At 42.5% G+C, this 14,634-nt stretch overlaps 1 protein-coding gene across 1 annotated transcript in view; it reads left to right on the top strand.

The window, feature by feature from the left end:
* Tdrd15 (tudor domain containing 15) overlaps positions 1-13,432 on the top strand; it is a 101,181-nt gene extending 87,749 nt beyond the window's left edge. Inside the window, exons 2-5 of the mRNA XM_048352231.1 lie at positions 3,888-4,075; positions 9,706-9,931; positions 10,288-10,300; positions 13,198-13,432. Coding sequence (XP_048208188.1) covers positions 3,888-4,075; positions 9,706-9,931; positions 10,288-10,300; positions 13,198-13,432 — 662 coding nt within the window. The remainder of the gene's footprint in view (positions 1-3,887; positions 4,076-9,705; positions 9,932-10,287; positions 10,301-13,197) is intronic.
* The last annotated feature ends 1,202 nt before the right edge of the window (positions 13,433-14,634 follow it).

The following is a 14,634-nucleotide window of genomic DNA, read 5'->3' as shown; positions in this document are numbered from 1 at the left end:
GTAGATGCATACATATAGAGTGAATAATTATGTCAGAGCCATTTGATTTTTGCAAGTAATTATAGTTAGATGCCCTTAGTTTTTCTTACTTCCTCTAGCCAGGCCATCTGTCTTTCACTTTGTAGCTACTGCAGCTGGAAAACAAACTGGATAGTCAATGGAGAATGCCAGTTCAAACCCTTTCCCAAAGGAAAACACAGAATTCCATTTTAATTTATTGTCCTTTATCAAGTTCAAGTGTAATAGTCACGATGAATCCTTCACACATGACCAAGCTATTCTTTATTTCTGATTGTCTCCTACAGCGTTTATCTTAATGTTCTTCCATGTGTATAATTTCCCAGAAAATTTAGTACTTAATATTCTGATGGTTTCCAGTACATGTTTTTTTCTCCCCACTGAGACAGTAAGTGATTCAAAGGCATAGTCTATGGCTTTCTTTATTTTCTTTATGCATTTCTTTGTTTTCCAGTGCTGGGATCGCTGGAGATGTTAAATAGAGAAACAGTTCTTCACGTGGGGTAGAGGTGAAAGGACACATCAGAATCAGATGGGGAACTTTTGTAAACTATGCATACCAGTTATCATCCATAGACAGCTACATAATAACTCATAAGGTGCTAGATTTTGAAAAGAAAGGTCATGGCTATAAAAGGAAATACACATCACAGGAGTAAAAATTTAAAAGAGGAAAAAGTCAACAGTCAATATGTGTTCACGACATCGTATTTTCTTTGGAAAACCTTTTCAATTATCAAATGAAATGTGACACCTAATAAGGCAGCTCAGCAATGATCCTAGATACAAAGGCAGTTTATTAAGTTCAATAACTTTCCTCAACCTCAGCAGTAATCAGCTAGAAAATAATACTACATCAAAGGTATTGATAACAGGCATAAATATATAACACCCAGGAATTAACCCAACAAATGATGCACAAGTGCCTTAGAAAAATACATATCACCATATCAAAGGACATAAAATTTGGATAAATTGAAAGAAGTTGTCACTGGTAGGGATGGAAATGATTTAAGATATGAGTAAGATGTAAGTCAGATATCCCTAAATTCATCTATAAATCCTCAATAGATATTAAAGCTGGTTTCTTTGAAATTTTAACAAACTTCCTGAAACTTATATTACATCTATGAAGGACTATTAACTTAAAAAAAAAAGGTTGGGGGATGGAGGCACTGATGATTCATGTCTGTAATCCTACCTACTCTGAAGGCTGAGATATGAGGATCATGGTTTGAAGCCAGCCAAAGCTGGTACTTCCTTGAGTTTCTTATCTCCAATTAATTAGCAGAAAAACAGAAGTGGAGCTTTGGCTTAAGTGGTAGAATGCCAGCCTTGAGCAGCCAAAAGCCAAGGAAGAACAGGAATCCCTGAGTTCAAGCCCCCAGTACTGGCATAAAACAAAAACAAAAACAAGCAAAAAAAAACCAACCAGAAACAACATGAGAGTTTTCAGTAAGTGTATGCTATTGTGACAAATGTAATGGTCATTATTAGATAGTTTGGGAGACAAGATGGATAGTCTAGAAAATAGACAAGTAAGTGAAAGAACTCTGGTGGGACCAAAGGTAGGTTTCAGGACCAAGGCCAGGGCTTGCAGAGAAGAAGGATACATGCAGGTATGTAAAAGATTGTGGCTGGCTATCAGATTTTAGGACTAATTCAGTATTATATTATTTTTAATCACTGTGATTTCTTAAAATAGCCTCAGGTGTTCAGGAAGGTTGGGTAACTACTACAATCTAGGATCAGTTGTGGTTTATGGTTGCCCTGGGGGCTGGCAGCAGCCAAGTCATGTTTTCATTCCCAGGAAACTGATTAAGTAGGGACTTGAAATAGAATTTCCAAGTCTTTTATTTGGATAAGGAAAGAATGGCTCCAGAATCAGGAAAACTTGAGGCTAATTCAGTAACACCAATGCATAGCTTTCCATCTGGTATTCTGCGCGTCACCCACACTCACTGCCTAGTGTCTACTATGTTTTGGGCCTATCCCTTTCTATTGCTTGGCTTTTGTATGAGTTAAAAACTTGGCCTTTGGTTGTTTTTATTTGCTTGGAACACAGGCAGACAAACCTTTTTTTTTTTTTTTAAATAGAGGACAAGATGTTAAAATCAGTTGCTTGGGGATTTTTATCTTCCAGATGTGGTTAGGATAAAGTTGGTAGAGACAAGTGGCTACATGTCCTTGGGCCTGTAATGATGAGGTCCTGGAACAAAGTAGGGAAGACTTTGATTGTTCCTTTTCAGTGCCCTCCTCATCCTGCAAACTTGGATTCCAGCTCAGCCTCAGGACTGGAAAAGGCCAATTTAAGATTGGTCAGACTTGAGCACCTCCCAAACAGCTATCGCACTCCAAGTCACTGGTGCCTGAGGAGGGAAATTAGCATTTATCGCATTTTAGTAAAAATGATGTGGCCCAGTTAAATTAGATTTCCTTTCATTTACAATAGACTTAAAATCCTATTTAGCTATAATCCAGCCATTGTAAAATTGGTTACAAGGATCCTAATTTTCTGAGATATTGAAGCCTCCTTATTTTATCAGAGCATCTTGATTTTATCCATTTTCATCCATCGTTAAATTTCTTATGACTGAGAATGCCAGAGGCGACCTACCTTTCCAATCTGATGCTACATTCAGCAGTGACTGGATTGAGATCAGAAACACTTATTTTACTCAATGCCTTATCTGCTCTTTTCCACTATTTAAAATACTATGGAGGGTCAGACTGCAACAAAAATCCTTTTCTGATTCTAACTGTAATCAAGCAGGAAATGGCTTTATTTTATTTTAAACTAATATCAAGCTAAGAAGACATTATCATTTTATACAGTTGAGATTGAATGGCCCATTGTGCCATTGCTTAATATGTATAGTTTGCATATCTTATCACTCTCCCTATGTTTAGGTGATGATTCACGCTTAAAGTACTCTGAAATATTTTTCTACTTAAATTGATGTGTCCCTCATTTGAGAGGCTCAGAAGGCATTGCCACTTTAAAAGCCTATGGCTACAAATGATCTCTCTCCTTCATGTGGCTGCTCTGAGTGTTTCATACACTGAGTGTCTCTCTGAGCAGTCTACCCTTTGTAGCATGAAGTCCTTAGTTTACTTCTGTGTGACTGTATGACTCCTGTCATTCCACTTAACTTGGGTTCTTGTTGAAGGCTGAAACAACCACCTAGTCTACTCTGCTGGCCATACCCAGATGCTAGGAAAGGGTTGCTGATGGATTTATCCAATAGCAAGGAGCCTTGTGTGTGTAAAAACCTGGGCTTTTCTGGGTCTGATATTAAGACTCTTCAAATGTTGGAATAGCTTATAAGGGACTTTTGGCTCCCTTTACCCCTTGACCTCCCCCTAGGCCTGTTGTAACTTCCAGGATGTCATCACTTGACTCAGCATCTCCCCAGTATTGGAACTATGTGACCTAGGAGATGGGGGTACAGGGAAGAAATAGCTGGAGCTGACTTAGCACTCTACTTTGTGGTAGTGCTGGGGTTTGAGGGCTGGTGGTTGGGGTGGGGGGCAGAGACTTGTCTACTATGGCCTCAGCATTCCAGTTACTGAACCATCGACCTAGAAGGACGTCATTTTAGTTCATCCTCACGAGCTTCCACCACTCAAAGACCTAGCACTCAAAGAAAAGGAAATTATTGTGGCTTCGAGGAGGATGGAGTATGAGTGACCCCTTAGGGGAATCAGAAGGTTGAGATCTGAGAATCAAAGTTCAAAGCCAGCCTGGGCAGGACAGTCTGTGAGACTTATCACCAATCAACCACCAAAAATCCTGGAAGTGGAGCGGTAGTTCAAAGCGGTAGAGCACTCACCAAGGCTTCTAAATAGAATGGAATTTCATTTACTAGTTATTGAATCTCCAGGACCTCCTGTCAAGCAGAATGTACAAAACTGGAAACGTTCTTCCCTGGTGGAGCTGGAGGTGAGGACAGCGACCTCACGGTGTGCTGTAGGTGATACTGGGCAGAACGTGAAATGCCAGAATGAGCTCCAGGCGCAGGCACCTCGTCTGCGCAGGCTTCCTGGAGCTGCAGAGGCAAAAGGCATGAAAGACATGGGAAGAACACTTTTCTTTTCAACTCTGAGAAAAACGTTATCAGCCAGAGTGCCCATAGAAAGAACTTTTTATGGTTTCACAAAGTTTGGGTCAAATTGGGATGTGTGTGTATTGTACTGCAGGAAAACACAGGGAAGGCAAAACAAGCCAGGGCTCTAGGCTGCTCCTAGGTGCTTTTCTAGTCCCATGGATGCTGGAAAATAGGACTGCAGCGATTTGCCAAGTGTCTCCATCTTTAAAGGGCTATGCCTCCCTTCTTTCTTCCATATCTATCTATCTATCTATCTATCTATCTATCTATCTATCTATCTATCTATCTATCTATCTATCATCTATCTATCTCCTGTTCTATCACACAGGACCTAGAACAGGAAGGAAGACAGAATGAACCCTTTAGAGACAGGCTTGACCTGAGTTGCTCTTCAGCTCACCTCTGTTCTCCTTGCCTGCTGAAGGTTTTTCCCAGGACTCCCATCATCTCACTTTCCCATCAGCAGCCAGCCTCAATCTCCGTCATTGGATTAAAATTGATGTCAGCAGGATTCACATTAGAGGGCAGCGAAGACACCTTAGGATAGATTTTCTGTTGCAGCTGCCCTTGGAGACTGCCTATCAGTGGAGCACGGGACTCTGTGTAACATAGATGAAGAACCCACTTCTTAGTCATCCAACAGGACTGGAAGAGAGGTCTTCATAAAGAGCCAGGACTTTATGTGGTCTAGCCACTTAAAGACCTCTCTCTTCTAAGCTCCTTATTCTTACAGAAAGTGGCTCCCTGGCTTGAAGGTTTCAAGGACAACCTATCTAGGAAACTTCAGTATATTTGGGGGCAAGAGGCTGTGTCTTTCCTCACAGTCATCCATGACTGGAGCAATTCCTAGCAAATGAGCTGTGTAGACTAGAGGCACTGTTATTATGTAGTCAACAGAGTTCCAGGTAAATACTTGACCCTGAAGCTCTCTGCAAGGAAATGGGACAGATAGGCTAGGACATTTTTTAAGGGAATATTGCTATGATTATGAGCAAGAGACAGGATGGGGAGATCCTAACCTTGGTGCTCAGTGTCATAGGTGAACTGGGGTGTAGAATGGACTTCTAGCAAAGGGTCTAGGGAAGCCAAACTGGCCAGTATGGAGAAAGGAGCTAGCAGTCAGAACCGAGGTTGAAGTTCTCTCTTCTGGAGCCAGTCTTTCCCTACTTGCCTTTGCCACTGAGTATGCATCTCTGAGATGCTAACGCAAAGGCAGGCCATCCGCTGGTACATGTAGCATCTGAAATCACAGTTCACGACCTCTATCTGTTTACCAGGGAGATTGAAAACTCAACCCTGCACACAGGGCTACCCTGATTTCAAGGTAGTTCCATAAGTGTTTCAGACAATGGCTTGTAAGTGATGAGACAGATTCATTTAAATTTTTTTTTTATGTCTTAGATGTTGATTGACAAAAGTCCTGTGTCTCATTCACCTTTTTATTTTACCATTGAAAAGGGCCCATGCAATTGAGCCTTGAGAAAATTATCTTCTGCCTTTGAATATCACTTCTTAATAAGTAACATGTACTCAACACAGGGTCTTCAGAGGAAATAGAATGTTTTGCATGATACTTGCGCATGTAAGTCCCTCAGAAAATGGCAGGCATTTAAGTGGGGCTTTGATTATCAAGATTATCTGTGGCTTCTCCAAAGGGCCAGGAAAACACAGGCAGAGGACAGTAGAGGAGGGAAGAGAGGAGGTCTGGTGTTCTGATATTTGACTTTTCTTTTTCTTTTTTTTACCTTTCTGTCTTTGGTTGCCAAGATTACTGCAGATATGATCAGCCTCAGTCCGAACTGAAGTCTGCTTCATATTAGCTTTTTATTCTACTGGGGTCTGGACCAAAGCCAGAAAGATACAATGAAAGATGTTTCCTTTTGTGTCTACAGCTGCTTTCTAGTTACAACAGTCCATTGTTGGCCCTGTCACAATGGAAGGGAAGTGTAGCGGGCTAGATTGGCCAATTGATTCTGTCTCAGGTCAGGAACCTCAGGTCTTGCTTTGTCAGGGTCAGCTGAGGCTTAAGGAACTTGTCTCAAATAATAAATTAGTTATTGCTGACTGGTAGAGGATTAAGGGTCTTAATTATTTTCTCCTTTCTTATAATGGAATTATAAACACATGAGCTTTGCTATGTGACTGTGGAGTACCTCTCACTAGAGCAAGAATATATGCCTCATTGATGCTGGGCATGGCCTTAACTGATGGATGTAAGCATGTATGATGTAAGAAGAGACTTTGAATGTGCTGAGGTGGTTTGCCTTGAACTTATTTCATTTCTTATATTTGCTGCAATAATAACACCCTGGATAACTCCTGGTCCACGGCGAATGAAGAGACACACATAATATATAAAGGCAACTCTCGTCCAGACTTAATTCCCCACGGGCTTAGGTAGACTCAGATGAATCCAACCATTCTTGCAGGCCTATGAAAAAGAAGAATGTTTACATCAATAAGGCTTGAAGATTGCTTATGATTCAGTGTATTTTTGAACGAATAGCTTGCTGATGCACTCACCCCCTGTAGAATAGGGATCCACAGAATTGATGACCACAGAAGACTGATGTAAGAATCTTAGGAGGGCTCTAGAGTTTTCAGGACCAGAATGCTCAATTAGATTTCTTTTATCCTGGAAAAGGTGATAGAAGGCACTGCCTGGATTATGGTTTATCTACTCTCGTCCTCCTAAGTCCTTGTTTGTAGGTAGAAAGCTGATAAATGCATGTCTTATGGAAATGGACTGAAATGTAGCTAGGCTTAAGATGGTTGGTTTCTAAAATCAGGGCTTTCTCTAGGGATATCCAAAAACAGACAGAAAAGATGCCATGGGAAGGACGAGTCTACCATCCAGGACAAGGACAACCCCAAGAGAACTTCCGGAAATATCCCGAACCTATTAACAATGTGGTGACTAGAGACCATACCTTGCAACATAGCATCTTTGAACTCACACTTCGCAGACTGCTATAATAGAATACTACAGACTAGCTGGCTTAAATAACAGAAATGTGTTTCTTCTAGTTCCGGAGATAGGGTTGTTCAGGTCTTTGTGCCATCATGACCGGGTTCCTGGGAGGGCCATCTTCCTGCTTTGCCAATGTGGTAGAAAGCAAGAGAGATAGGAGTACATTCTTTCAGTCTCATATGGGTGCAAATACTATGAGAGCCCTAAGCCCATGACTTCTTTACTTCCCAAAGATCCCACCTTCAAATTAGAATTTCACCAGGCAGATACATGGAGATGCATCCGTTCCTAGCATTTTATCTTCTAAAAGCAACTCTTGATTATGTTTCCTGTGCTCCCTTCCCCATAGCCTACTCTTCCCAAATTATCCTGTCCCGCCGTCATGCTTCATCCCAGCAGAGGCTGGCTGTTGGCTGATTCCCCCACCTACCTGATTCTACATAGACAGGAGAAATAAATCTTCTTAGAGATATTTGTGCCTTGAAAGTAAATTCTAGGAATTGAAAAAGCCTTCTGTTAACAGAGAAATGAAGTACTGACAATAGAATATACGATTTGGGGAAGCTGTCACCGTTCCCTGTAAGAGTTCTGTGAGCTCTCCCCACCCCAATCCCTCCATGGGGGCTTCTTAAACCCTCCTACAACGGGGTGAGACCTGCTCATCTGTTCCCATCACTCCCTTCTCTCTGTCTTGAGGATGAGACAGAGACAGGCAATGAATTGTGCAAGTTGGTTCTATTTAAAATTACTGAAGGCCTCAGGGCACATGTGTTTGTACAAGTGCCTGCTTGTGCTAACACGTGCTGTTGGGATGTAATCGGTTCCCCTAGGATTTCCTGAGGAGGTGAGGCCTGGAGATTGCTTTCTGCTGTTTCTGTCTGCATCCAGTGTTGATGTCTAAAGGGAAGCTATTTCTCTAACTAGCCCCTTGGATGAATTGGACATTTCAGCCCACTGCTTTTAGGCAAAGGTTGATTGGCATGAATAAAGGCTCAGCCTTGGAAAACAACTGGATCACTTTCTGATGACTGTAGGGAAGCAACAGAACACTGGGAACGCCTGGTGGAAGGCATCCAAGATTTGGGGTCTCAAGACTTGAAACTCAGTGTTCTCATCTGGAAATTATAGGAAACAAAGACTTGTTTCACAAGTCATGAGGATCCAAGGATACAGATATGAAAAAGCACCTTGAGAGACATTAATTCTGTGTAGATAGATATTTTTCTTCGGTGGTAGTTGTGACTGATGTCTTGTGGCTGATGAAGTTTACTGCATTTTCTCCCTTCTAGACAGAGCCTCATCAGGCAAGATGGTAGTCAGGTAGAGGTGTGCCAATATTGTTCAGTTGTAGGTGCTAATGTCGATTCTACCACCTGTTGGCTATGTGATCTTGTGTAGGTAACTTAGTCTATTCTTAGATTTCACTATCATCTACTGAATGAGGAAAATAATAGTTTCTATTTTCCAGGTTGGCTGGCAAATTCGAGTGAGTTAACACAGAAAGCACATTTATAGAGGGCATGGCACATGGTACACTTCCAAGAAAATCCTGTTATGTTTTTAAACTTCTTGTTTTGAAATAACCAAAGATTTCTAGGGAACTGCTCCCAGCCCTCCTTCCTAGTTTATCCAGACTCATCTAAAGTGGATGACTGGCTTAACAGTGGTTCAGTACCCCAACTAGGAAAGCTAGTTCAATGCTTGGGACTTTATCAGATTTTTCAAGTTGTGTGTGTGTGTGTGTGTGTGTGTGTGTGTGTGTGCGCGCGCGCGTGTGTCTGTGTGTCTGTGTGTGTGTGCATGCACACACATGTGTGCATAAGAAACTTCATATGTATACTCCCATTGCCAAGGCATACAACAGAATTGTCATAAATGACTCCCCAGTCTTACCTCCTATTTCACCTCAAAGCAAATTTCAGCTAACCTAAGTGGTCTAGAAATAGAATTTTTTTTTCAGTAGAGAAACATGTCCATAGGAAGAAATGCTTGGCTTTGAATTTGTGAAATACTGAATTCCCTGTCCTTAGAATCATTTAAGAGGAAACTGGGTCTTCTTTCTCTGGAATTTTCATTGTCATAACATAGGGGAAAGAGAGGAGATGACCAATTCTGAACTCTAATCTTTGCTTTGGCTTGAGCAGTGGAAGGAGTTGTGGTGGAAGCTGGGATGAGAGGAGGAATCTGTGGAAGGCAGAGCACACAATGACAGAGAAATCCAAGTGACTCATTAGCTACCCAAGCGGAGAAGTAGAGGAGGAAGCTATGTGGGGGAGAGGGCTTGGCTGGGTGGATGAATCTAGCCTCATGGTGGTGGAGCAGCAGCTGGAATGCCTGAGAAGGCAACAATGTAGGACAGGCCCAGAAATCCTCTGGCTGACACTCTGGGCATGTGCTTTTCCAGTAAGGGCAGGAGCAAAGGAAGAGTGCTGGACAAGGTGCTGGCTCACAGGGCAGAGAAGGCAGTGGGAGCTGGGGGAGGTAACTGGTAGGGCAGGGGGACGGATTCACTGCAATCTGTCCCAACCCCATCAGACATCCTGACCAAAAGTAGCCATCCTTCAAGGCACATTCATAAGCCTTAGCCTTAAGCATTCTCACTCATAGGAACAGAGCTCCTCAAACTCAGTCCCATCAGATTACCACTTTATAGCAATGCTCCTACAGAAAGGATTAAAGGACACCAAAAGCCTCACAGAGGAGAGGAGATTTCAAATGGGCCTTGATGAGCAGGGAGGCCAAGGGCATCGGGGTGACCTTCTTAAGAGAGAGCAAGCAGGGCAGCCATCTTTTCTCTTCTCTAAACATGAGAGCAAAGACACATCTCTGAAAGGTAAGATTAGTAATCTAGCAACATTTTCCTTCTATAGATTCCAATGGATAGGCTTTTTTTATGGCTTTTCTGGGTCAAGGAGTTAACACCTGGGTTGTCCATTTATCACACTGTCTAGCAAGAGGCCAACTCTTAAAGAGAGACATGACCTGGTGAGCTGAGGCTTCTTGCTCTTCTGGGCTACCTGTTCTGGATCTTTTTTCCTTCAGTCCATGTTCCCTCAATGGTGATCCTGTACTTGTTTCTTGCTGATAACCTGAACTGCTTTTTGAAAGGATATATGCACAGGCTTACTGGGGTTGGCTCTTCAAGCACCCTCTGTGACATTGTCTTTTCCATTCTTCTTTCTTTTTCAGGGGGCCTCAGCAGGTAATTTAAAAGACTAACAAACTTTGGCATAAATCACTTTAAGAGCCAGAGAGCTGGCTGGAATATTAATGAAGCCATCTAGTGATAAAGTTGCTTCCTGATGCAGGCACATATCAAAGAGGTTAGGTCCATGAGTGTTTCTCTGCAGAGCCCCATCTCTATTATCTACCTCTTAATTACTTCATTAAAATGCAGCAGAGGAGCTGCCCAAATCCAGTAGCATGCCCAAGGCTTGCTGGGTGATTTCCCTGCCTCTGGCCATACGTGAGTTTTAGTTCTTTTGGTCTCCAGAGATAGAAGGGCAGATATTAGACAGACAGGGCTGCTGCTGGCTGTGCTTGCTAGCATCGATGAGGCTTGCTGCTGCCCTTCTGGACAGCTGAATTTATGTCCCTCAGGCCCATTGGTTCCAGACCCCCCCCCCTTCATATCTGGTTTCCTGGAGGAAAAATGTCTCACAGATATCTCCTTGGTGAGAGGTGCATGTACTTTCTGGAACTCTTTGGAAGAACTGTATTACTCCCAGCCGGTCTTGCTAATCATCAGCAAGGATATCACGTTTTTAAAGATGGGTGTCTCATCTGGAGAAAGAAGTAGAGATAGTGAGTTTTGACTTGTAGATTTCCTTCTGGTTTTATGGCCTTCTTGAGCCTCCATTTTCCTATATCTCATATGAAAGTTGTTCTCCTTGGTCCCATCCTAGCTCTAAATTCTCTTGACCATTAGCAGTACTGATTTTCTTATAGTGGTATTTTAGCATGAAGCCACAGCAGACAGCTTGTATCTTAAACTGTCCCTGTTGGCTTTCCCTTCTCACTCCCGTTACAATTAGTTAATTACTTAATTTAATTAATAGTACATGAATGTATGTGTGTGTGACAGATAGTACTAAGGCTTGAACTCAGGGCCTGGGCACTGTTTCCTAGCTTTTATTTGCTTAAGGCTTGCATTCTACCATTTGAGCCATAGGTCCACTTCCATCTTTTTGGTGATTAATTGAAGATAAGGGTAACATGGAATGTCTTACCTGGGTTGGTTTTGAACTGTGATCCTCAGATCTCAGCTTCCTGAGTAGCTACAATTAAAGATATGATTCACCATTGTCTGCGGTACTGTTCCTTATAGATTCCTCTTTGCTTCTAGACTTATAACTACTTGCCTCTGGACTTACAATTATTAACTAGCTCTGAGATCAGGAAAAATGCCTGTGGTGGTTTTAAGTATAATAGTATGTCCACAGGGTAAGTCCACACAAAGGAGGTGCTACTCTTCTTTTTACTATAAGGAGTAGGTCCTTTGACAGCCCTTTTTGTGTCTCTGGGTTTCTGTCTGCGCTCCAAGTGGAGTGTACTTCTCAATTCTTTAAATAAGCTCATTGACATAACAAAAGATAACCCAGGGAACATGTCTGCTATTTGGGAGGGGCAATGTATTTAAGGGTAAAAGTTGGAGATCCTTTTCCCTTACTCATCTTCCTCTCGCTTTCCTGTTTATTTTTCCTTTTTTTCTGCTCACTGTGTTTCTCAAAGTTCCCAGAGCAAGGGAAGTTTATTAAGGAGCTTCTGGGATTTGGCTACTGGAGAATTCAATGCTCAGTGAAGTAAGAGGCCCCTTCTGGAGACAGTGAGGTGACACGCTGTGGGCAAACTCTGCCTCTTGCAGGGCCATTCTGCCATGAGACCCCTCCCTGTTTTAGCTATAAAGGTGTTTAATCTAGGGCCAGAATTTGGCAGGAGCTTGGAAAGGTCCATATGTATTAAATGTCAACTAAATGGGAATGCTATCTAGCTTGTTTGCTTCAGAGACTTGCTATGCGTATGAGATGATGAACTACGGAGTCTGTAAAATACTTTTGAAAATTAGAAAAAATAGGCATATGATGCTTGACTTTTATAGGGTTTCTTTTTTTGTTAAAATTTTTTATTTAAAAAATTTAATTTGTCAAGGTGATGTTCAGAGGGGTTACAGTTAACATATGTAAGGTCATGAGTACGTTTCTTGTCAAACATTGTTGTTACCCCCTCCCTCATTTTTCTCCTTCCCCAGTCTTGAAAACATGGTTACTGTGAGAAACTCAGAGAGCTCATTGTATGGAGTAGAAAATAGTTGGCACTGTGTTGGTTTATTTCTGGTTCTAAATACTCAATTTAATGCACTGGAGTTCAGCTTCTTATGGAATTCCTATCAGGTGTCAAGTCAGTCCTGTGCTAGGGAAATGTGGGTAGTGTGGCATAGAAACAAGTTTATTTCTTCATGGTCACTTGTGTCTCTGATGGGGCCAGTACTTAACCTATCTGATGACTGCTTTTGGCAAAGCCCCATGCACAGTAGTCTAGGTCCTTTAGAAAGTTGTCCTTACAGCTAGGATGAAAGTGCTAACACTTTGTTCAAAAGGTACGAGTCCAAGGCAATCAGGATGGAGGCAGGAAGGGGGAAATGAGGCAGAAAAGATGAAAGCAACGCTGTGTTTTCTGCTACTGTGCTGGCCGGAGGTTTCTGCTGAGCACACATTGCAGACACATTAGAACCACAGCAGGCATCGATGCTTGGCACCGTGGATTTCTTGGGAAGATTGACAAGACAAAAAAAAAAACACCCAAAAAACAAACAACAACAACAAAAAAACCCCACTCTGAAGCAGTCTACCATGGGGAGAAAAGAGGGCATTGATCTGTCCAGTGATCTCCAATTCCTTTTCTCACTAGTCAAGGTTCTAGCCAGAGGGAGCATTCTGAAGACGAGGTTCCATAAGCAGGGACCATATGCTTCATACACATGCAAAAGTTGCTGGGCAGCTTCGCACAGGTGGGGTCTTACTGAAAGAAGGGAAGACTTAGGGTTGCCTGAGAAGGAACACAGGTTTCAGGCTCTTTTCTTTGACCCCCCTCTTTCTCAAGGTTAGAAGAATGTGGAATCCAGTGGAGTGAGGGGCTGGATGTAGATGGGCTCGTAAATTCCTCCTTTCATCTCTATCTGCTGGAAGTGATTGTATCCTGCCAACAGGCTCCTCTGCTCAGACTCCTCATCCAGGAGCTTAGTGGAAGCAGAATGGCTTCTGATGCCCCACCTTGGCCTCCCTTGGGGGACCCAATCCAGCCTTATCCTCTCCAAGATCCCCTACGAGATGCCTGAATCCTTATTAAGAAACACTATGGATTTTTAGAGTAAAAAAAAAAAAATCTATAGAGAGACTTCAGAAAACAGTCTGGGGAGATTATAAAGAAATGTGGGCCAGTTTTCCAAGGAGATTTTATAGAATATTCAATAGCTCTCATGTCATAAAAAAAAAAGGCCTATGGAGGTTTCCATAGCTGAGGTTGGCGTTGAATTATGATTCTCCAATGCAGAGCCCAGAGAAAGGTCACAGCATAACAGATTAGGGCTTCATTCTGTGGCGCTTGTAAAAATAGAGCCACCTCACTAAAATGCAGTGGGGATATTAATTTCCAGGGCTGAAGTTCAATTTAATAGAAAGACAGAGTAGAAAATAGAGCTGTCTTTTCAATCCCAATAGTCATCATAGAACCCCACCCCGCACTTCTCTGGAAACTGTCTTCTAGTCAGCTCGTAGACATTCTGAAACGTGCCTTATGCTTTGCGTTGGACAATAAGCTGGAGCAGAGTAGCTGGAGGGATGGCAATTACTGTCTACAGACGAGGAACCCGAAGCATTCAGAGGTTAATCTACTCTCACACAGGCACAGAGCAAGGCAGAGGATGTGCCAGCTTGCAGTTCGTAAAATCCCACTCCCGAATGGAGCAGTGAGATGACAATTACCTTGGACTTTTGTGCAAGAAAGAAGGTTATTAGCATGCAGATTTACTGTGCTCAGGGTCCTGTGCCAACCACCCAACATACGTTCTCTCCTTGAATTTTACAGTAATTGGCTAGGTCAATGTTCTCTCCATTTATTTGGAAACTGAGGCTCAATGGGCAAAGGACGTTTGCTCAAGCAGGTCATGTTGCTCTAGGGAAGCGTGGAGCTGAGCACAAGTGGTGCCACGTGGTCTGATGGGTGTAAATTTGTGCCTCTCAAGACAGCATGACTTTCTGCTGTGACCTCTCAGCAAACTGCTGCAACCTTCCTAGGTTGGGAGATGCGTCCTGGCATGTCAGTGTCAGGGCCGGGAAATCCAAGATGACTCCCAGGTGGAAATCCAAGAAGAGATTTCTGGAGAGATGGGAGAATCTCACTTATGTTCTGAAATTGTCTTGGAACTTCAACTGGAACCTTGTCTCCAACCTTAAAAATTCAGTCTCTAGGTGGGCAGTGAGTTTGAACTGGACGTGAATTTGCCCAGTGAAAAAGCAGAGATCTGTGCAGGTCAGGCTT

Source organism: Perognathus longimembris, chromosome 8, assembly GCF_023159225.1.
Source record: "Perognathus longimembris pacificus isolate PPM17 chromosome 8, ASM2315922v1, whole genome shotgun sequence".
NCBI lineage: Eukaryota > Metazoa > Chordata > Mammalia > Rodentia > Heteromyidae > Perognathus > Perognathus longimembris.
This window is presented reverse-complemented; position numbering and strand designations above follow the sequence as displayed.